This window comes from Periplaneta americana, chromosome 5 (assembly GCF_040183065.1).
Source record: "Periplaneta americana isolate PAMFEO1 chromosome 5, P.americana_PAMFEO1_priV1, whole genome shotgun sequence".
NCBI classification, from domain to species: domain Eukaryota; kingdom Metazoa; phylum Arthropoda; class Insecta; order Blattodea; family Blattidae; genus Periplaneta; species Periplaneta americana.
In genome coordinates, this window is record NC_091121.1 from 92,576,779 (window position 1) to 92,601,173 (window position 24,395).

The 24,395-nt window shown below is 33.6% G+C and overlaps 1 protein-coding gene across 1 annotated transcript in view; it reads left to right on the top strand.

The window, feature by feature from the left end:
- Positions 1-21,687, top strand: part of LOC138699994 (protein takeout-like) — a 36,901-nt gene extending 15,214 nt beyond the window's left edge. Inside the window, exons 3-7 of the mRNA XM_069826259.1 lie at positions 13,353-13,445; positions 13,671-13,806; positions 15,566-15,699; positions 18,607-18,756; positions 21,326-21,687. Coding sequence (XP_069682360.1) covers positions 13,353-13,445; positions 13,671-13,806; positions 15,566-15,699; positions 18,607-18,756; positions 21,326-21,480 — 668 coding nt within the window. The 3' untranslated portion in view covers positions 21,481-21,687. The remainder of the gene's footprint in view (positions 1-13,352; positions 13,446-13,670; positions 13,807-15,565; positions 15,700-18,606; positions 18,757-21,325) is intronic.
- The last annotated feature ends 2,708 nt before the right edge of the window (positions 21,688-24,395 follow it).

Here is a 24,395-nt window from a genome sequence, read left to right on the forward strand (position 1 = left end):
CTCCCTTAAACAAATATTTACACATATTTCTGAATGTGTATTGTTCATAGTGTTTATTACAATAGTTACAGTTCCTGTGCATTTCGTAATAAAAACCGTGTTAAAACGGAAGTAAAATATGGGTAAAACTAAGCCGAATTTTAAATTGTGAAGAAAATGTTGAATTTAGAAACCGTAGGTTGTTGAGTCGTAATTCCTCTGATATTTAGGTACAATTTACAGCTTCCATTCTTTATCCTAACATTCAATAGATTCCACTTTGATAGTCGTTATAAAAGCCTATTTTAGCCCACAATCAGGTAAGTATGCCCTACTGGTGTCGAATAATAAAATAATACTACACTGAATATGGAATCTGTTAATATTTTCCAAACATAGAAAGAATTACATCTACATTCGCAGTATTTGAACGGAACGTTTTGAAATCTTAGAGTTAAAATTATTTAAGGGAACCCATGAGTGAAATTACGAAATTCTAAACTATAAAAGCTAGATTTTTCAAATTTGTACCATAGGTATATATATCAATATAACTAAAAGAACCACATAATTTTGTCCTTGTAGCTCTCGTGGTTCACAAGTTATGAATAAGTTTACATTATTTGGGGGCGAGTAACTCAAAGTCCCTTGCGTAATAATTTTCTTTTTTCCGGTCACATAATTTGTGAATAGGCTCACCACACAAACTTATTTAAATAGCCCTAGGTTTCAATGTACATTCACTAGATAAGCCTTTATTATTTTTTAATATTGTATTGTTTTCTTAAAAAAATTAAGAAACTGAAAAAAATGTATATTTAAATTTATTCACCATAAAACCCGGAGCTATTTTTATTCGCTACATATCTGTGAGTCCCGCGCCGTGGCGTCGTGGTGTAAGACATTCTGCCTAGGACCCGCGTTACGGAATGAGCGGTGGTTCGAGTCCTTATGGGGAAAAATTTTTCTCATGAAATTTCGGCCAGTGTACGTGACCGGTGCCCACCCAGCATCGTGATGCACTTGGGGAGCTACGATAAGTAGTGAAATCCGGTTGCGAAAGCCAGCTATAACGGCTGGGGGGGATCATCGTGCTAACCACACGATACCTCCATTCTGGTTCGATGATCTTCCACCTCTGCTTCGGCATGTGGGCGTGAGGCCAGCAGCTTGCTGGTCGGTCTAGACCCTTCACGGGCTATAGCCCCATGGATTATTATTACATATCTGTGAACTTAACTTATTAAGTTTTAACTTCTGTAAAAAAAAATCTGCTTGAAGGAGCATTTTATAGGAATGAAAATGCTGAAAATTTGAAGTGTGAAAAAATAGCAATGAAAGATTTGAATACATCACTTACATTAAAGTCCTCCTTGTTCACTAATGAACCTATGGGAGCATCTAACGAAGAAGCGCGGTATATTCATACAGAAGTCAATGAAAATGCAAATAATTATGTATTGCTCAGTACAGTGCAAAATTGAGCGTGTAGCAGTTGGAAATTTAAAGCACTACGGGACATTTAAATTTGCGTATAGATTTAAAATGGCGATACCGTAGCGGTGGTACGAGAGGTATGTAATTTTTTTTATAATGTCAAAAAACAAAATTGTGGTTTTTGAGAAATTTTCTTCAAAATTCACTCATGGGTACCTTAAAGAAACCTTGAAGATAAAAGCAAGTAAGCCGTGGAGCGACAGCCAGTGAAAAGCCAAAGTCGACCAGCCGACTGTTTTCTTCAAGTCCACATGCCTCAGCAGAGGTGAACGCTCATCCAACTCGTACGGGAGTAACGTGCGATTAGCATGATCTAATATCACCGTTATAGTTGGCTTTCGAAATCGGATTTCGCTATTCAAGCTAGTTCCTCACATTCATCACGATGCTGGGTGGATGCTAGTGCCATATACAATGGCTGAAATTTCACGCATAAATTCCTTCCCCACGAGGTGTCGAACCAGCGCTCATTCCGTAACGCGAGACAGACATCATACCTAAAGGCGCGCATCCACGAAGAGAGGCTGCCTCATCAATATGACGCTTGCTTCGTTTCAGTGATGACCTTTCCTTATAAAACCCTAAGCATCAGGGTAAACAGTCCTATAATTGTTTAAGACCCATTTTTCATTCCTAATAATTTAAATTTCTCATTTATTTTCACATGAAAAAGATTTTATGTTTAAATAGTCCCTTCTACTCACTTTGGGTTCTAGTCTTAAAAAGGCTCAAGTGCGGCTATTTTTGGAAATAATCAAGAAAATTGTTAAATGAGCAACATTACCTATTTTAGAAGAAATATAAACAAACAATATCCAGGAAAAACCTCTTATTTAAAAAAAACTCTATAATTGACACCAATTTCAATCTTTCTATTACTCTCCTGAAAAGTATAAAATTTTTACTTAAGATCTTTTTCCTCCCGGCCACAGCCTTGATATCACAATCACAATGTTATAATCACTATTTTTATAAATATGACTTATTATTATGATTATTATTATTATTATTATTATTATTATCATTATTGTTATTATTATTACTATTATTATTATTACTATTATTATTATTACTATTATTATTATTACTATTATTATTATTATTATTATTAATATTATTATTATTATTAAGAAAATGACCACAGTCTGGAGGAAAATAATATTTTAAAGCATTTATAACAGTTACAATGAATGTTTCTTTTCGAAACAAATGAGTTTACTTCCTTGTTAAGATATTTTGAACTTGGAATGAGCACTCCAATTCTACATAGCCCCCTGAATAAATATGTGAATATTTCCCAAACAATTTTACATTACGTAAATATCCTGTAAATGTTCATACTATCAGGTGTAGGGAAACAATTCGAAAGCAGTGTAATATCTGAATCGGTATTTGTTAAAACAACGTTAGTCATGAAATTAAGACTTGTAAGAAAATTTAAAAAAAACTGTTGTTTAAACAAAATTAAAGTATTTTAGTTCTCCGTAGATTCAGTATGAACACATAAATTCATGTAATTTTAACACCAAACAATTTGTTCAACTATAAATATTGCGAAATAACGACAAACTTGAACTTCACAAAAATTGTGACTGGCATTGTTTTAACAAAAACCAATTCATCTGCTTTTCTAATGTTGAACTATCTCTCCGTCAAAATAGGCCTAATGGGGAACAATTGAATACGTAATGCACATAACAGTCCACAATCCTATGATGTTAGCGTGGAACCGTGGATCTTATTATGGAGACAATAGCTCCACAATTACTTTTCTGACCACATCCGTACCTAAATTACGATGCATACTGAATATTTTACAACAGACCTTGAAACAAAATCCAACCATACGAAGTCGACACTCAATACGAGTAGAGTATTGTGTTGGTTTTCAGGCTAATGGCAATGCTCAAACAAGCGAAGGTGAAAGAAATGCATTTTAATCTTAATTCAATGTAGCTTTCCTAATCAAGTCAATGCCTTTCCACATTTCCTTGGCTTCTAAATGACCCAAATTCCTTTATTAATTGTGTTTTTTCTTCAATATTATTATTATTTGCAGAAGCAGTATAAAATTAAGCATACTTGCTGCTGTAAAAATTTCAGAGACTATCTTTTAGAAATATAAATTATTATTATTATTATTATTATTATTATTATTATTATTATTATTATTATTATATTTTAAACCTACAAAATTTTCAAGAAGAACTAGAGTATAAAAATTTATAACACTGACACTTCCAGTGTTAATGTATGGCAATGAGATGTGGACTCTGAAAACATCTGATAAATCAATAATCAGAGCGGCTGAAATTAAATTCACGAGAAAAACAGCGCAATATATTTTGTTAGATCACAATACTAATGAAGAAATTTTAAATGAACAAGAAGTTACATCAGTACTGGATAAAATACAAAAATAACTAGTTTGAACATATCCAACGGATGTCACGAGATCGTCTCCCAAGAATAATAATAAAAAAAAATAGCAACCTTGGGGAGCAAGACGTCAGGGACGACAATTGAAACGGTTACTGGGCAACTGAGACCGGACTGGATCAATCATTTCGTCCAAATCCATGAAAAGTGTTAGTATTATGATGATGATGATGATGATGATAATGATGATACAAATAGCCCCATGCTAATGCGCTTGCCTGCCGATTTGGAGTTGCGGTCAGGCGCGGGTTCGATTCCCGCTTGGTTTGATTATCTGATTGGGGTTTTCCGAGGTTTTACCCAATCATAAGGCGAATGTCAGGTAATGTATGGAAAATCCTCGGCCTCATCTCGCCAAATATCATCTCGCTATCACCAAACCCATGGAAGCTAAATAACCGAGTAGTTGATATAGCGTCGTTAAATAAGAAAAAATACAAAGATTTCCAGTGCAGGTATCTGAAGGAAGATGTCTGTCAAAGTAGTTAAAAAAATAAAATAAAAATGTATTGTCTCATTTAATAGCACATAGTTTCAAGAACCTTCCTACCCCAGACTCATTTCACCAGCATTATCGCCTTCATTTCATTCAGACGCTAAATAGCCTAGATGTTGATACAGCGTCGTAAAATAACCCAATAAAATAAAAAAAAAATAAAATAAGAACCTTCCTTCAAAATTTCAGAGCCAAATTTAGCCTGATTATGTATAAGGATAATTTTAAGACATATAAAGAGCTTAAGATACTGAAAACAATGCTTAACTTTGTCCACATTTTCCCGTAACTTACATTTATCATTACTTATGTACCGCTTTCCCAGAAACCATTTCAGGTAATTGAATGAAACTTTGCTTGCTAGTTTTTATTCAGTAGATTCACTTTATCTTGCAAAATAATTGTTTTTAAATATATTCGCTCTTATTTTTACATTAAGGAGAATACTGATTTGTAACCCAATTTTTTTGAACAACATTAAAAATTTTGTAAGAAAATGTTAGAACAAGTGAATATAAAAAAATTCCCTGCATAGTATGTTATATATGTGTTTTCTTATAAAAAAAATAGGTTGCATCATAAAATGGTACTTACGCTTACTAATGCATGGTTTTGTAAATTACAGAATTAAAAACTTAAGGCATAAAATTTCTAAAAAAAAAAAAAAATCGCAGACTATTAGGGCCTAGCATATAATTAAGAATTAGTATGCAAAATTTCATAGTTACAGGTGCAAGACATGGTAAACCGTGTGTAATGTAATTAATTTCAGAGGATTATTCTTTGAGATATTTCAAACAAAAAAGTTTAATACAACTTTGCTCATTTTTACTTTGTTTTCGAGATAAAATTGTTTTATATCGAACATTTCACCGGGTGTTTGGGAAAGCCAGTGATTTAATTCCCAATATTCTCAGTGAATTTAAGAGAGCAGTGTATTATGATAGTAAATGATTGAAAGAATTTGTTCTGCAAAGTAATTTTGCAATATTACATTTGTTCGAACCGAATTTCTGCACATAAAGGGAGAAAAGTAAAATTATTTCAATCATCTACTATCATAATACACTGTTCTCTTAAATTCATTGACCATATTGAAAATTAAATCAATGACTTTTCCAAAATACGCAATGAAATGTTTATATACAACAAAATTTTATCTCGAAAAGGAAGTAAAAACGAGCAAAATTGTATTAAACATTTTTGTTTTTAATTTCTCAAAGAATAATAACCCCTTGAAATTATTGACATCTCTTACGGTTCATTCTGTATATTACAAGACACGAGTACTTACTTACTGGCTTTTAAGGAACCCGGAGGTTCATTGCCACCCTCACATAAGCCCGCCATCGGTCCCTATCCTGAGCAAGATTAATCCACTCTCTATCATCATATCCCACCTCCCTCAAATCCATTTTAATATTACCTTCCCATCTACGTCTCGGCCTCCCTAAAGATCTTTTTCCCTCCGGGCTCCCAACTAACACTCTATATATATTTCTGGATTCGCCCATACGTGCTACATGCCCTGCCCATCTCAAACGTCTGGATTTAATGTTCCTAATTATGTCAGGTGAAGAATACAATGCATGCAGTTCTATGTTGTGTAACTTTCTCCATTCTCCTGTAACTTCATCCCTCTCAGCCCCAAATATTTTCCTAAGCACCTTGTTCTCAAACACCCTTAACCTATGTTCCTCTCTCAAAGTGAGAGTCCAAGTTTCACAACCATAAAGAACAACCGGTAATATAACTGTTTTATAAATTCCAGCTTTCCGATTTTTTGACAGCAGACTAGATGATAAAAGCTTCTCAACCGAATAATAACACGCATTTCCCACATTTATTCTGTGTTTAATTTCATCCCGAGTATCATTTATATTTGTTACTGTTGCTCCAAGATATTTGAACTTCTCCACCTCTTCAAAAGATAAATTTCCAATTTTTATATTTCCATTTCGTAGAATATTCTCGTCACGAGACATAATCATATACTTTGTCTTTTCGGGATTTACTTCCAAACCTATCTCTTTACTTGCTTCCAGTAAAATTCCCGTGTTTTCCCTAATCGTTTGTGGATTTTCTCCTAACATATTCACGTCATCCGCATAGACAAGCAGCTGATGTAACCCGTTCAATTCCAAACCCTCTTTGTTATAACATAATGTTATAACAATATCAATATCAATAACCCAGAAGACACGAGTAGGCCTATTAATGATTTTCTGAAACCCTGAATTTTGACCTACGTCCCCCCTTAATTATTATTTGTATATTGAATCTATAAATATTACAATTATTGTGTTGTTCCGATTTGTTTCTAATATGATTCGTTAATAAAAACCAGTGGTAGGTGGTAAATAGCTCATCGAACGCTTAATAGCGATTTGTGAAACATGAAAGAGCCACAAATAGTAAACATTAATTGCTGGCAGCTGTGGTTTCATTCTAATATGACTCTGAAATATATAAAACGGGTTTCAGGAACGTGACGTCTTCGCTGACGTTTGCCGGTCTCTATCAATGAACATTCCACTGTGCGGCCTTAACCTCTCTTTCGTAACAGTTCTCGCCGGCACGTAACCTGCAGCTGGTTGTCTCTATCGCTAGAACGAGATTACAATCTGTAATCAGTCTTCGAAACTAAAGTTTTGCGAACGACAATTTCAAACACAATGCTCTCTAAGGTGCAGCGACATTCTATTACAATAATTAATCCACGCTGGACTCCCGAAGCCAATCTGATGGGCCGAAACAGAATTTTAGCACAATAAAGATAGTGTGCGGGTAGTTTCCGAGGCACACATCCATTTTCCCACCATAATTGCACGATCTATTCTCATTCAACAAGCGAAAATTAAGATAAGCACAACAGATGTCTAGATCAATTTTATTGTCTTCATACTCTGTGGCTCTCAAAGGAGTTGCAACATCAGAAGCAGCGTTGAAGTATTTTCCGACAGAATTACAATCACGAGCCATGATAACGGTCTGTCTTCATGTTCCCAGTTTTAGTTTTAATTCCAGACTTTAAGGCGATGCGCTATTGAAATGTCTAAAATCCACAATTTTTGAGCTAGAGACTTCAAATTTTTACTGAATATACATATCAATATTATAACCACACATTGTAAATTTTAACCTTTTCTCATAATAGTACATTATGCAACGAGCCTATAACGCTTGCGCTCGTTTCATAAACAATCATACTCGCGTCTTAATTACCATTATAGGCAAGTTTCATACGACTTTTCATGCTCGACCATATTTCTAACTTGAAATTATTCATAAGTATTCATGTTATGGTTATGTGAGTGAGGAGCAGAACTGACCTGAATTGTGAGATGTGCGCAGACGCGAAAGTATTGATTTTTTTCCGAGGCACGAATGTCATTGACCTTGATATAATCTAGAGAATAATATGAACATTAGTCTTGATATAACCTGGAAATTGATTTAGAATTGAAAAACGAGTTGACAAATTGAATTTATTTGAATATTATTTACAATTAACGCTAATTATTATAGTAACAGAACATAACCTTCTGCGACAGTATTGGATTTCCAGCCTCCGTGACTTTTCGCTAATTCTCTTTCGATTGCATATCCGAGAATAATCGATACTTGCGGTTTTATAACGGTAGAAAGCTGACCTGTCATTGGCTGAACAGTTGTAACCTGAGTCGTCATTGGCTGAAAGACCTGACCTTCAATGAGTAGGTGTACTTTAATGACATGCATTAAAGGTCTGCTACCAGGTGTATAATTACTACATTTCGGCATGGTCGAGCATAAAGACTTTTATGCCATCCTAGTATTATAAACAGGTCGTTACTACATCGAAAATCGTGCGTAATTGTCTTATGGCACGCGTGCTATAAAAGCAATGACGTATTTGCTATGACGTAATACCAGAAGGCTTGCTATCTTGGTTATCGTTTCTACGCGACGTAACAAGAAATGAAATGCAGGACCATAGGTAACGTATTATTTATTTCCAATCTTTAACACTTTTGTATCACTTATGTAATATCACAAAAAACAGTTCTCTGGTCCAGAGAAACTATATTAACAAGATAAAGGAACATTTGTAACATAACCTGCAAGGTCATCCATTACTCTTTACTCAATGCCAAAGCCAGGCGCAAGTATTCGATAAGAACATATGAAGACAATTTCAGTTATGGATCCCGAATTGACCTACAATTTATAATGCTAAGATGCCATAAAGTGTTGTATCCAACTCGTGGATAATCTTATTATGACACTCGTGAAAATTCACTCATGCCATAATCATTAAGATTATCCACTTGTTGCATAAATAACTATTAAACAAATTAAACTTATTTTGTTTTCTTTTTTTATTTTCTTAGTGAAAATCCTATTTCTAAAAAAAATCATTTTTAATCTAGTTTTTTCTTAAAGATAACACTGCATATAGTCCAATGGAGTATTAGTAATGCCCTATTCTAATTTGTTCATTTGTGAAAAAGCATAATTTCTTCACTATTTAAAAATCAAGGAAAAAAATAATACTCCATACTGCTTTACGTATAATTTTCTAAGAATAAAACTATGCTCAATACAGCCAATCGAATGCTCCATTTCACAACAGAGATATTATGCAAAGTTTCATCTCTAGCTTTAACAATTGAGAAATAAAATGAATACTTGTCGTTGCAAACGTAGAAAATGTATTTATTTATTTATTTTTTTTTTTAGATAATTAAATTTGAAGTTTTGATTACACATAACCCGTGCTTTAACACAACTTCTACCAAATTCTTTTGTAGATTTGTTGTTTAGTCAACTGTCCGAAGACAGGTCTTACCGACCTTCACAAGTGATACCAACAAGGCAACACTTGTGAGACATCTAGGGCAGGAGATAATGGGATAGGGTGGCCAGTTTCTTTCCTCCTCCATTGCATAAATCGCCGATTAGCTACATATTACACAATCAGATTTCAGATGTATGCAAACAACTGTTCTTCCTCTGACACATATCAAGTGAGATGTACTGTCTGATAACAGATGTGTACATATCAGCCAGAACTTCAATCAGAGGCATTTGTAGATTTAATATACTGATAGTATGGCATAATATTTTCACGAAAAGTCTCATTAAACCGTGCATTCTTAGCGGAAAAATTAAAAAGAATGATAAAATTTGTCAAAATTCTACTATTTTCAGTAGCTCGTCGCCTTAAGTTTTACAAATTGATATATAAAAACAATTATTTCGACACTTTTTGAGCCAACCAGTGGACAGAATGTCTATTAAAAGCTGTGTGTATATATATATATATAAATCGTTCCATTGCGAAAATTTTTGTACAGAGTAGCTGCAGTTCAACGGATATAATCACTGCAACTATTATTGAAAAAGAAAATGTGTACGTTTCTCAAATTCTCCTATAATACAGGGTGTTTCAGAAATACTTTGACAAAACTTGGGGCATATTCCTCACACCAAAATAAGTAAAAAAAGTTCATATAAACATATGTCCGAAAATCCTTACTTTTTTAGTTATTAATGAAAGAACATAATGAAACATCTGTTAGATATTGTCAGCTTGGTAGCAAGTGTTGCAACGTTAATCAATTCAGAAAATCGTAACAATGAAAGTTTACATACAACGCATTTCGAGGTATAATCCAACAATTTAACTTAAGTTTGTCTCATTTTATTAGATAATCGAATGATGATATCGATACAAGTCTGCTGATGTACCCATTGTATCCTAGATGGCTATGTGTTACCAAGGAGTCCATGATCCGACGAAGGCATGCGTGTGTGAAAGCAAGAGGAGAACATTTTGAACATTTGTTATGAGTTTCTGAATTGATTACCGTTGCAACACTTGCTACCAAGCTGACAATATTTAACATATGTTCCATTATGGTCTTTCATTAATAACTAAAATGCTAAGGATTTTCGAACATATGTTTATAAGAAACCTTTTTTCTTGTTTGGTGAGAGGAATATGGTCCCAAGGTTTGTCAAAGTATTTCTGAAACATCCTGTATATTGATGGCTTTTTTACTTTAGTTTTAAGAACTACTAAATTGGACTCCAAATAGTTCTTATTGAGGAGATGAGAAATGTCGATTAATAGTATAATGTGTGTCAAAAAAAGAACTACAGATAAATGGTAGTGACTATCACAAGACATAACAATGCTTCGTAAGATGTGACAATTAATACCCTGCTCTGGGGCTTTCACCTGTCGCCGCTGATCGAGACGGACGAACCGCACAAATTCTTTTCTTGCAGTCCCTCTACGCCAGTTAATCACCTCACGGTTACTAAATCAACCAGAAGCGACAACGTAACACTAAAAGTTATTAAGGAGGACCATATACAGACCTGACTTCTTTGGCTCATATAGAAATGAAAAATACGTTCACTCTTATTATTATTACGCCATTCAAAATTCTCCAGGCACAGGTAGTGACGACCTTTCAGTAAGAGAGACTGAGTAGTGAACTAGTCGACATATTATCTCCGAGCATTTCGATTCCCTTTTCATTAATTTCCACCTTTGCTAATTTATGTCTTATGAAAAATCGAAGTAATTTAAAACTACTTTAAGTAAATTAACATTATCGTTAAAATTCTGTACTATCAGAAAAAAAAAAAAAGCAAGCAATGATCCATAATGAAATAATGAAACCCAATATTGAAGAAATGCATAATATTAAAATAAAACCGAACCAATTATTACTGATTTTGTTTTACTTGGTTATTTAACGATCCTGTATCAACTACAAGCTTATTTAGCGTCGATGGAATTAGTGATAGCGAGATGATATTTGGCGAGATGAGGCAGAGGATTCGCCATAGATTGTCTGACATTTGTCTTACGATTGGGAAAACCTCGGAAAAAATCCAAACGGATAATCAGCCCAAGCGGGAATCGAACCCGCGCCCGAGCAGGCAAGCGCCTTAGCCGACTGAGCTACGCCGGAATTATTACTGATCCCAAGCTTAATAAAGAAAAAATGAATGCTTGTGAATGAAGAAAAGCATGAAAATAAATTAATAGGAATGACATTAATTAGCATTTTTATATTCTAGTAAAGATTCATTTTTTAAATTATAAAAAAATGGGCCTATTTTAACTTCAAAGAAAACTATAATTATCGCATTAATGATTAAATAATTATATTTTATGTAATAAATAATAATTACCTACAACATAAATAACAATACCTTTCGATCTCTTAAGTTGAATGAGGGTTTACTGCAGCGATCATTGGCGGATATCGTCCACACCTGTGGAGTAACGGTTAGCGCGTCTAGCCGCGAAACCAGGTGGTCCGGTTTCGATTCCCGGTCGGGACAAGTTACCTAGTTGAGGTTTTTCCGGGGTTTTCCCTCAACCTAATATGAGCAAATGCTGGGTAACTTTCGGTGTTGGACCCCGGACTCATTTCACCGGCATTATCACCTTCATCTCATTCAGACGCTAAATAACCTAAGATGTTGATGAAGCGTCGTAAAATAACCTACTAAAATAAAATTGACGGATATCCTTTCTTAAGGACATTAAAAATAACTTAAAAGTTTGTATGTAAATTTATTTCTCGATCCCTCTAAGCGGGACACGTGTACTTGCCGAATAGAGATAAATCTTAAATTCTCAGAACCAATGCTACCTCTTTTAAACACCGCGAACATTTCAAAATTCGCTCTCTCTTTATATCTTCTTCCTTTTCTTCCAATGATCATCTTCTTATCTCTCTCACTTTTTATTTCTCTTTCTATTCTTTATTTCAAAATTTATTACATCCATTATCTACAGCGTGTTGTATTTGTTACCTGTATCAAATTTGTAAGTTAGTCTTCCACTTCCAGAATTAAATTTTGAAATTATATTTTCCTATTAAAGCGTTGAAAATGGACAAACAAAAGAATATATACATATATATATATATATATATATATATATATATATATATATATATATATATATATATATATAAAATCATAGTAACATTACTGATTCTATTGAACTGTTCGTAATATAACAGTGTAACTCTATTTGAAATTAAATATTTAAATCAATGATGTCAATATAATGAGTGGTATCATGATGAAAAAATGTAATTGAAGACTATTGTTATTATTATAAAAGTTGTTATTATAAACTACAATCTAGATTTATTATCTCCTACTCTTAAAGTTTAAGTCACTATTTGGTTCAAGTGCATGTATGTTTAATATCAGAAGAACTCATCGTTTTGTATTATCAAATATGTCCACGTAATCGTTTATACTGCAGGATAAAATAACCATTGCAGCAATAGAAAATACGTATAAAATGACTTTATGTACGGCTCATAGGAATAAATCTTCTTCTTCTTCTTCTTCTTCTTCTTCTTCTTGGTTTAGGCCGTTTCAACCTGTTCAGGCTCCAAATTGTTTCTGTATCCATCTTTGGATCTTCCTAGGTTCCGTCTTCCTTGTGGTTTATAATTTAAGGCTGTATTTGGTATTCTATACTCTGTCATTAGGACTAAATCAAATTAAAAATAAGGAATTCGAAAATATGCTCCTGTATCCTATTAAAAACTCTGGCGTTATCACTCGCGCGGATTACATTTGTAACCCACTGTAAAAACAGATATATTACCACACAGAAAAAAGTCACAATTACATCCAAACATTTCAGATATGAGGAAGATACTGAAAATTGCACGCTATCAGCATTGAAAGCGGAGATGTGATGACGTAATAAACAGCAGTGTTTGCCGCGCGACTACTGGAGGGTTACTCACCAGTTATGTTTTATGTGGCGAAGTTACTTATCCTAAAGAACATATTATTAATTATGAGCGAAAGTAGCTTGACATTCAACTGTTTTAATCTGTTACTCATTTAATCGAAGAAAATTCAGATGACGTAATGACTATTTTACTCATTATTTGTGTTCTAGCTGATTTCATCAAAATATGTAAGAGGAACGATCCAGAACTGAACGCGTGCATCACAGAATCTGTAATACAACTGAAACCAGCCCTCAAGAGTGGTAAGAAAATGCAATCAAGATACCATTTTTATTGATTTATATCTGGATTCATCCTGTGGCTTCTGATTATAAGTAATACAAAGTTGTCAGTTCTGGGTTCATTTTCTTTCTTTACTCTTCTTCAACAAATAACTAGAATCAAATTTGAACATTTATATATAGCCTACTTTATTAATTAGTTTGCATTTTTAATGTAGGCACATAACATTTAATAACATGTTACAGGGGTCGAGGGCTTCCTTCCCTCGTTGGAGCCTTTGTTCATGAAAGAAGTTCTCATCACCGAAAATGGTGGCTTCAAGATTGTGGGCAATGACGTCAAAACTTATGGATGCAGCAACTTCAGGATTTTCAACATGAAGTAAGTCCAATAACAAAATTCTAATGTGAATTCATATACGATATAGTAAACCAATACATTCAATCTATTAAAAGTGGGAAATAAATGGTCAAAGTTCAGTAATTGGAGCATATCTACAATATTTTAATGAATAATGACATTGAACAAAACTGCCTGTGATCTTTACATTTAAATTGAAAATATTTTCTATATTTCTCGAACCTCAGCCATTAAGTTATATTTTCATTTTACAGAGTATTCATATTGATATTACTCTTGCCTCAAGGAAAAATCTGCAATACTATTTTACAATACCATTCATTTATTCATTCAGTAACTCATTCAAACATTAATTTCTCATTCATTTTTTCATCCATTCATGTTTTTTGTTAAATTTAGAATACAAGCCTATCTCGATTTTACACTCTCTTTATTTGACTACCTAGGTTCTACTCTTCTACTCGTTCTGGGAAAACCTGACATCTCTTTAAGTTACATTTTACTCGCGCGAAGTTTAAGTTTCGATATTTTATAATACAACATTTCTTAATCTATTTAGTAATGAATTCCCTTACAACTATTCAAATCAACTGGAGATACAGTGAAACCACCCGCAAGATAGGGAAACTTCTCAAATACGGACAGATTTTTATGTCCCAACTGAAATAATATAAAATAATGACAAATTTAACTCTCGTTTACGGACACACTCAGACACGGACACGGACAGCTGTTTCAAAGTCCTAAAACTTGCTTTACCTCCTGACTACAGACAGAACTTTTATTCCAAGACCTAATATGCTATAAAAATGGAAAATTTAGTTTTGAGAACGGCACAGAAATTCTTTAACATGAAAGAAGACAATAAGGGCCTCTTAGACTACCAATACCCCAGCCGGCTACTTCTTGTTAGCTGGAAGAGGGCAGATAAACAAAATCATAAAATTTAACCTGTCTGATGGGTCCAAGGTTTCCGCGATCGTGAAATTGTATTCGACACATGATAGGGTTAGTAGGATTATTCTCTTCACTTCAATCAGTTGTTCTGTTTCGAGAGACATGGCTACCTGAACGTAAAGGTTAAGTTGAAAACTGTAAATTACAGTACTGCATAACTATAGACATAGAATAAAATTTCGGTCTTACATACTGTAGTTCAAAATTGCAAAGAATGTACTGTAGTACAGTATACTGTATTTAGAATTAAACTACAGTAATACATTTCATTTAAAGCGTAAAGGGATACATAATGCATATTATAAATTTACTGTTAGATTGGGGAGCCTCTCTCCCAATAAAGGAAACCTCCCAGATGCGGACAGATTGTTACGTCCCTTCGATGTCCGTAAATGAGAGATTTCACTGTACTTTATAATTGTTGCTTTTCTTCTAAATATGTGTCCCACATCAATAAAATTGTAACAGTAATCCAAAGAAGTTTCTAAAATATATAATCTTGCTTTTTTTTTTGTTTATTGCTCTTTAATTTGTAAGTAAAGATTATTGGAAATCAACTGTTTATTTTTAATTTCGTATCTCATTTAAAGAAATCTCCAAATAAAAACTATTAAAATATAAGTCTTATTCAAGAGCTTTGTAATACATTATTATTATTATTATTATTATTATTATTATTATTATTATTGACAATAATTTATCAAACTCAACAATGTTTTCTAATTATTTACATTATGCTACACGTTTTAAGTGTTGAGCTTTCTAAAATAATAATTAAATCTGCCATATTTTGAATGTAATTCTGATGATTCTAAATTTACAGAGCGAACATGGACACATTGCTTATCGAGTTCGACCTCGAGCTCCCACATCTTTACTCTGTGGGCACATACGATGTCAATGGCCGCATTCTACTTATCCCCATCAAGGGCAACGGGCCATTCACTGGAAACTGGAGTAAGTACTTCAGTATTCTAATTTTCGTCTTAACATAGTAATTTCTTTTAAACAGTGTTTGCGGAAGTTTATCAGAGCACAAAATGTTTAGTCCAGATGAAAGCGCAAACTATGTTGTGGTATGCGAAAAGAGAATATCGGCGAGTGTTTAACCATGATGCTTCAACTATTAAAAGCATTAAGAAGTGACACGATACATTTTTAGCTACAGTATCGGTGTTGAAGAAGCATGGTGGTGGTCGTAGTACATCCGACGAAATGATTGCAAATGTTCAAGCCTCGTATGAGCAAAGCCCGCAGAAGTCATTAAGAAGAGCTTCGCGAGAACTTCAAGTACCAAAATCAACATTGCAACGAATTATCCACAAACGTCTCAAACTGTACGCATACAAAGTGCAGTTAACGTAACGTCTGGAGCCGGATGACAAACCCAATACGATGCTAGACCGTCTCGGCGCTGATCTCCGGATTTAACACCGCTCAATTTCTTTCTCTGGGGCTACGTTAAAGATAAAGTGTACGCCACCCCAGTCGGAGACGTTCGTGATCTTCTGGAGCGCATCATAGAGGCTATTGAGAGCATTCCAGAAGACATGCTCCAACGAGCTTGGCAAGAAATCGTTCATCGCCTCGATATCGTCACAGTGACAGCTGGAGCTCACGTAGAGGTATGGTGATGAGCATATCGAAACTTGTCGAGCTTTCCTTTCATATAAACGTTACTATAGGTTTTTTATCTTCAACAGTTTACCAGTCACGTACAATTGAAATTAGGTACATTCGAGCGGTCCATCCTGCATATTAAATTGACACGTTCACTGGAAGAAACATCAAAGATCGTTGAACAGGTAGGAACGACAAACCCATTATGAAGTGACATTGAGGAAAGAGAACGTTCAACAAGAATAGAGAGTGATAAATTACTGAAAAATTACAATCCATTTACTAGTTTTACAAAGTCTAACGGGTCTTTACATTCATATATTATACGGTAAATGCTCTGTAAAACTGAGTTATTAGCAGATTATGTTATTATAAGCGAAATTTTTAATACCTTGCCCATTTTCGACATCATTTCTTTCAGTTATTACCGAAATTTAACATTACATTCCTTAAACTTAATCATACAGGAGAAATAAACAGTTACATAACAACAATGAAAAATTATAATATATTCCCAAGAACATGGTATGTTTAAAATTTGGAAGAAGGAGGAGAAGAAATATTTGACAGAACACGTAACTATAGGAAACATTGATAAATAATATAATTATATGTAATACAGGGTATCTACACCAAAATTCTCTATTTTTATTTTGCTCTCAATACGAGATAAATAAAGATAAAGAAATTTTATTCACAAATATAAGTCGTAAGAGGTATTAAGTCTGTAGAAAAAAACACACACTGCCACGTTAGCCCCTGCGTTGGCACGAAGGATATCTAGGGTTGGTATCAATGACTTCCACAATCCTGACACGCAGGAATATGATCAGAGAAGACTGTCACAAGAACGACCTACCTGGACATGCTGCAGTTGTAAGCCTTTCCCCAGGTTGTAGTTTCAAAAGATGGTGCTCCACTTCAATGGTCGCTGGATGTGCGGAGTACATTGCCAGGGCGTTGGATAGGAAGAGATGGACTGCTGAATCGGACTCCACGTTCTCCTGACATCAGATCACTGGATTTATCTTTTTTTTTTTGTGCAATATGAAGGACAAGGTGTACACCCGGGACCTTCGAGACCTCTGTTTCTGGATTGTGGAAGCCATTGGTACCATCTCTCTGAGCATGTTGGAGCGGACCTGGACGGAAATCGAATACAGACTAGACATCCATAGTGCCTCCAAAGGAGCTCACATGGAAGTTTGTGATTTTTTGTTAATTCTTCATACGACTTATGTTTGTCAATACAATTTTCTTATCTTTATTTCTTTGGTATTGGGGGTATGATAAAAAAAATAGGGCATTTCGGTGCAGACACACCATCTATAGGTATGTTTAATCTTAAATGGACTCTTTAATCCGTATGTTCAAAACAATTATTTCTTCAGGGCGGAATTTTATGACTGTTTTACTGAAAAAGTGTTCTATTTATATCTCGGAATATTACATAATTTGGTAAATATAAGTCACTTTCAGCACAGTAGACCATATCTTAAAAACAAATCAAATGGCAACATATACAGTAGTCTGCAGTACATTGTGTGGTTATGCCTATAAATATGCTGTAGTTTAAATGTATAAATTAAAAAAGTGTTGTCCTTAGACGCAATAAAGATATAGAGGTAGATCTCGTAGAGTTCCATGCTCTCGTGACATAGGCATAAGAATGATGTGGTGCGGTCAGCAGCCTTTTTATCACAGACAAAGACCCGATGCTCAATTGGGCGGGAGGCTTAGTGCATCCAAGTGAGGCTCTGGAATTTTGGTAACGAAAAATATCTATCGAAAAACTGGAATTGAACCGGAAATCTTCTACTAATTGAGATATTCGGCCGCTATTTTGAAAATTGACAATGGAAAAAAAGACGGAAACAATGTGTATTCTTACTATTATTCATTTAGTTCTACATCACAGATGAAAACTCGCAAATTGATGGTGTTTTGGTGAAAGAAGATAAGTCATAAACATGATTTTTGAGATGTATGGAAACTAAACTTCGGACCCTTATTGCAAATAATTTTCTACACAAATAAAACCAGTGAAATGCAAGTATTATTTTGTATTTTGCACACCCAAATGTAGAATTTAACTTGTGTACTCACCTGGCAAACAAAATTCAATTTACACATAAAATAACTAAATCACTTTTACTCGAACACATCGCAATGTAACGTTAATTGTCGTTTAGCTTCCTTTGTAACTGTCTACCTCTATCATTTGGTTTGTCTGTTCTTCTGCAGCTGAATGTACGGCGCATGTAGCTCTGCAAGGCAAATTGGAAGATAAAAATGGTTATAAATTTATTACATTCGAGACGCTGAAAATCGACGTAACTGTAGGAGATGGATCCATAGATTTGCAGAACCTATTCGGAGGAGAGAAAGTAATTGGTGAGTATATGGAAAATAAGTGTGACTAGGTAAACATTAAATAGAAAGTATTGGAGAATTTGAATATATGGAAAAAAATTTTAGCTGTGTCCACTATTTCATGAGCACTAGTGCATGAAGGTTCTATTTGTCAAGAACCCGTTTAACTTCAACATGTTTTGATATGTAAACGTCTTTGTTTGAGATACACATGATGAGACAATATAATACTTTTAGTGTAACATGAAGTTCAAGAATTTTCTGTTAGATGCTGCAAATACCAAAGTGTACGCGTGCTGCCATCTGTCGAATGTTGCGTAATCTACTTGCAAATGAATAAGTAACAGCGTTAACTAAATGTTACTAGATACTTTCAAGGACGTTTTATATCACTGGATTAGTCCATGTAGTGAAAGAGTAGTAGTAAAATACAAATCAATAAAACAGAGAAGTATTCACGCAATCTTGTCACATTTTCCTTTATATTTCCTTTTCATCTATTTTCTTTATCTCTCTCTTCTCCCATTTTTACAATCTTCCCCTCGCCTCTTTTATTTTTCTTCCTAGTTTTCATCTTCACATATGTTTTACTCTTTCTTTTGCTGCTTCTGAAACTGTATCTTATTTTGTTTTCTTTCGTTTTCTTATTATCACTCCTTTCTATAATTCATCTTCTCTTTTGCTCTATCCTGTTTATCATTTCCTCTCTTTCTCGGTCTATTCTCATTTAACCTCTCTTTTCTCATCTGTTTTCCTTACTCGATCAGTATTACTGTTCTTCCTCATTCTATTCTTCTGTCTTTTTCTCTCCCTATTTTTCTTCCTTCTTATCTTGCTCTTTACTTCTAATCTTCTTCCTTTTTCTCTGCCGTCTTTATTCTCACTTTTGCGGTTCTCCTCTGTATTATCCTCTTTCTTCTCTCACTTATTTTTCTATATCTCTGGCACTTCTCTTTTTTCTCCATTTCTCTCCCTCGTTTTAACCATTATTATCAACATTATCAGTATCATCGTTACCTTCAATACCACACCACCTTCAGTATCATCGTCATCATCAGTACGATCACCAGCAATATTATTGTCACCACCATTACATCATTGCTATCATAGTCAGTAGGTAACTGAAATAAACTCTGCAATATCGTTGTCAATAATAATGTCTTAATTGCCGTGGTTCTATCACTTTTTTTTCAGAACTTACATATATGTAGCACTTGGACTCTAAGTGACAGATGTTTAAGAGAATAACTTCGGATCTATTGTTCTACGGGTTAGGTACAGCTTACAGCAGTAATTTTTTTTTAAATATCCAACATTTATTTCTCCATTACTGTCTCTTGTACAATAATGAAAATTGGTATGTGCAAAATACTGTCCTGCTACATGAAAGAAAAAACTTTTACGATTTAAGAAAATTATATATATATATATATATATATATATATATATATTTTCAAAATTTAAAATGTTGGCAGTTTTTTTATTATCCAATTTAATAAATCCTATTTCACTCTGAGGTATATTAGGGTTATAGTTGGCATCAAAATACATATTTATAACCAATAAACAATAGTAAAGTGATAATATAAAATAATATAAATAATATAAAATATAAGTATAATATAAAATGTTGGCATTTCATTGTGCAGTAATGAAGCATTTCTCTCATAACTCATAAACGTGTTAAATTTTCATGTTCTCTCTCTTTTATTTTATTGCTGAAACTCATGTTTACAATATCATGCTCTTTAACTACATTCCTTAATAAATAATGTTTTTTTTATTTTGTGTTAGAAGAAAATATTGATATTTAATCATTTTTTAAAATCAATTTATTTTTTATCAGACATTCTATCAAAGGTAGAGTAGTGATCTTGCATCATATTGTAGATATGACATGCATAAATATACACAAAAAATTTCATCACAGAATTTTGGATAGTTTTTGAGTTATGTGGGAAACGCTTCATCACTGCACAGTGAACTAAATTTAAAAAAAATAAATAAAATAATTTTTTTTAAATCGTTAAGATATTTTCTCGTGTAGCAGAATGACAGTGTTTTACACACACTAATTTTCATCATTGTGCAAGATACAGTAATGGAGGGAAAAAATGACGAATATTTCCAAAATGTTACTGCTGTAACTAACCCCTTAAGAGCATTGGAGATGCCATGGTTTCTATGAACATGTAGCCTGTTTTTCTAGAATACTACTTTGGATTTTACAAGACTTAATTTACAAGACAACCATTAAAATCATAACGCGAACATTTTTCTTTGCAAAATGTTTTATAATAATTTAGTATTTTTATTTCTGATAAGCAGAATACTTCAAAGGCACATGCCAGTCGAATGTTTAGACTGTAAATTTCCATGTTTAAAATAAGAATCTAAGCGGTAAACGTTGTGAACAAAGGCAATGGTCTAACAGGTTTTCAGTTTCTAGTGCTTCGTAATTCATAATCGTTCTTATTGGGAAAATACTGCACCATCCCTTTTTCTCCATGATACGAGCTTCGTGTGACCCATATTATGAAGCTTCTTAACATGAAAGCAAGAAAATATCTGAAACTTTCTATGTTTCCAGGTGACGCTATCAATTCGGCTGTGAACTCTAACTTCAAACATATTCTTCGAGAACTGCGACATCCCATTGAAAAGGCGCTGGAAGAAGCTCTCATCGAAATATCAAATGACTGCGTCAGAGATTACACATTCGATCAACTGCTTCCGGTGTCTTAATGAAATTTATTATACCGTACTTAAAATCTCATTCCCACCTTGAACAATGTTCTGTAGTTAGGCCCACTTGCAGCACATAAATGAACACAAAAGCTTAATGTGAAAGTAAAGACTGTTTCTGTGCTTACAAGCACAAAATATTTTCCTTCTTTTCAAGTACAAATTTATTGTATTTTGACTGTTTCAATAAATTTGACGTTAAGTGCATGTTTTTGCATTACTTCGTAGAATTCAAACGACAAAGAAGCATATTGTTTTGCAAATGTTTTTTTAATCAGATGCATATCAATTTGCTTTGCAGTCAAATAACATATAGGCCTAATGCAATTACTAAATAATATCAAATATTCGAGCAGAAACGTTGTTCTCCACTCCAAGTATTTAAGAGCAATATTCGTGTGGTTTCAAACAAGACTTGCATTGTAATTGTTTACACTATACGTAACGTTTTTTTTACATTAAAATGAAACTTCTCTGTAACATGATAATTAGGTAATTTATTTTCCAAACAATGAACTTGAATGTACTTTGAGCAATTATAATAAATTACAAAATCAAATTCACCTCACAGAAGTAATATAATTTTAAAAAGTTCTACATTTCTTAATGTTTATCAATAGAGTTCAGAAAGAGAATAACATATACTATTGGGTGAACAATATAGAGCAGGACAGGTTTCACGGTTCTTAGCTGGCCGGCCGGCTATGCGCACGGAGGTGGGGGGATTCAAGGCCGCGCAAATTCTGCTCTATACTGTTCACCCAGTACTATGTCATATTATTGATGTGTCTGGAAGCATTGGATTCATACGTTTGGCTTATAGTTCCAGATATTTTTTTAATAATAATGCTGTTCTAGTAAAATATTTCATTAAGCAAATATAAATAGCCAATTTTTTCCTTTCCACAACTTCATAACTTCTTCACATGAATTAAATTAGTAAATATAGGATTTAGAAAAGAAAATATAGACAGTTATATTAAAAATAAAAGTCATTTTTAAATTAGTTGAAATGAAAAGTAAATTTATAACATTTTTCAAGTACTCTAAGTACGTGAATTGTCTTGATTAAAATTACGAAAACTTTTAACGAAATTTTCTGATGAAAGTGAACATTTATGTACTCAAAGTTCAGTACAATTATCGAAAAACTCTGTTCAAACTAGACAGCCAAACATTTAATAAAACGAGACAATTGCTGAAAGAATGAACCATAGAATTCTTCGAATAAGCTAATTATAAGACTGATGTTGCAGAGTTCATACACCGAAGACAGATCGCATGATTTGGAAAGTGCACGTTCTTGTTAATAATTTTCACTTTATCGTTTGTCACCATGCTCTTTGATGAAAGTCAACACTTGTTCAGTTATACTCCTAAAACAAAGTAAGGAGAATGGTAAAATAGTATTATTGTTAAATTAATGCAATTTGTTCGCTTATTACAAATGATCTTAATTTAATCTAAAGCATTTGCTTTTCTTGTTCCATACAAATAAATGTGATACTTAAAAAAATTAAGCGTTTGAGTATTTAATACTTCAACCCAGTTCTTAACATCAACATTCACTGCTACTAACTTTATTTCTTAATTTGATCCAATTTCTTCTATTAGGAAAATTAATTGACAGACATTCATTCATTAAGGAACTCCTTGTCATGTGGTAAGTATCGCATAGGAACGCAGGAGACAAGAAGTAACACAGCCTCATTGGGAAGGAAATACGTTTATCTCCAGAGAATGAAACATGGGTTAGTCGATTTTATAGGCTTTACTTGAATCTACTGAGATAAATACACATTAATGAATTATGTGCTTGATTACATATCAAAATGTGATAAGCCACATCATATGCCAGTCATATTCGAAAATACGATGCTCCTGCTAAGACCTTTCCGGTTTCAAACACATGTAATTTGCGTTCTATGAATCTGAGGTACATGAAAATAGCACCAATGGAAAGAGAAACTCAAGAAGTTTAGTTGTGGAAACACTGTTTTCCTAGTTGGTAACACTTCCTCATATTAAAGACAATCCCTTAAAGACAATAGGCATTAATGGCCTTCACCTCTAAGAAAATGCCCCTGCTACTCATTTCTGTTAGAGGCTGAGTAAATCTCAGAGCCATAGTGTGGTCCATAGGATTAGATCAGTGGAGAAAATTGAACCCGCGACCTCCCGACTCGTAGCGTTGCGCCTTAGCCGCGACACAATCGCTTGCCTCAACTAAAAAGGTAAAAGGAAACTGAAAACATGAGGGATTGTAAGATTGGTAAGGAACAGGACTTTACGAAGTAGATACGTAGATGCGAATGGGATGAAGCAAACTAACGGAATAATTATTGCGAAAAATAACTCATGAGAATGTTCTGCCATCTAGCGGATTCAGGAAGAATTATCGGAAGACGTCGCACAGTGTGAAATTTCGCCAATCTAGCTGGCCAAAAGTCAATTTTTGACTTCGAAAATTGAGATCCATGCTGCAGTACATTTTATTCTTAAATGTCTGAAGTATCTTGTTCTGCATTTTGTTTGGCAAGGGTCATCATAGTTTACGCTCAGCACAAGCATAAACATACGCCTCGAGATAAGGTTTCGGTTGCCGTTCTCAGTTGCGTTCAGCGCACCATAAGAAGAAGCTGTGTAACTTTTGTCAGAAGCGTGGTATTTTAAAAGTGAAACATGGAAAATGCAGAGGAAGGTATGCACTTTAATCCTATATATATTTAAATAATTTGTTTTCTACTAATAAGTCACAGCATTAAGTTTAAAATGGCCAAACAATATAGGATTTAAAAAAATATTTCCTTCTTTAAATAGAGTTTTGAAAATTTCCAAAAAGTTACAAACTCTGGAATTTACATAATTATGAAGATCGATTTGTTTTAAATATGCATGCAAAATCTCAAAGTGCG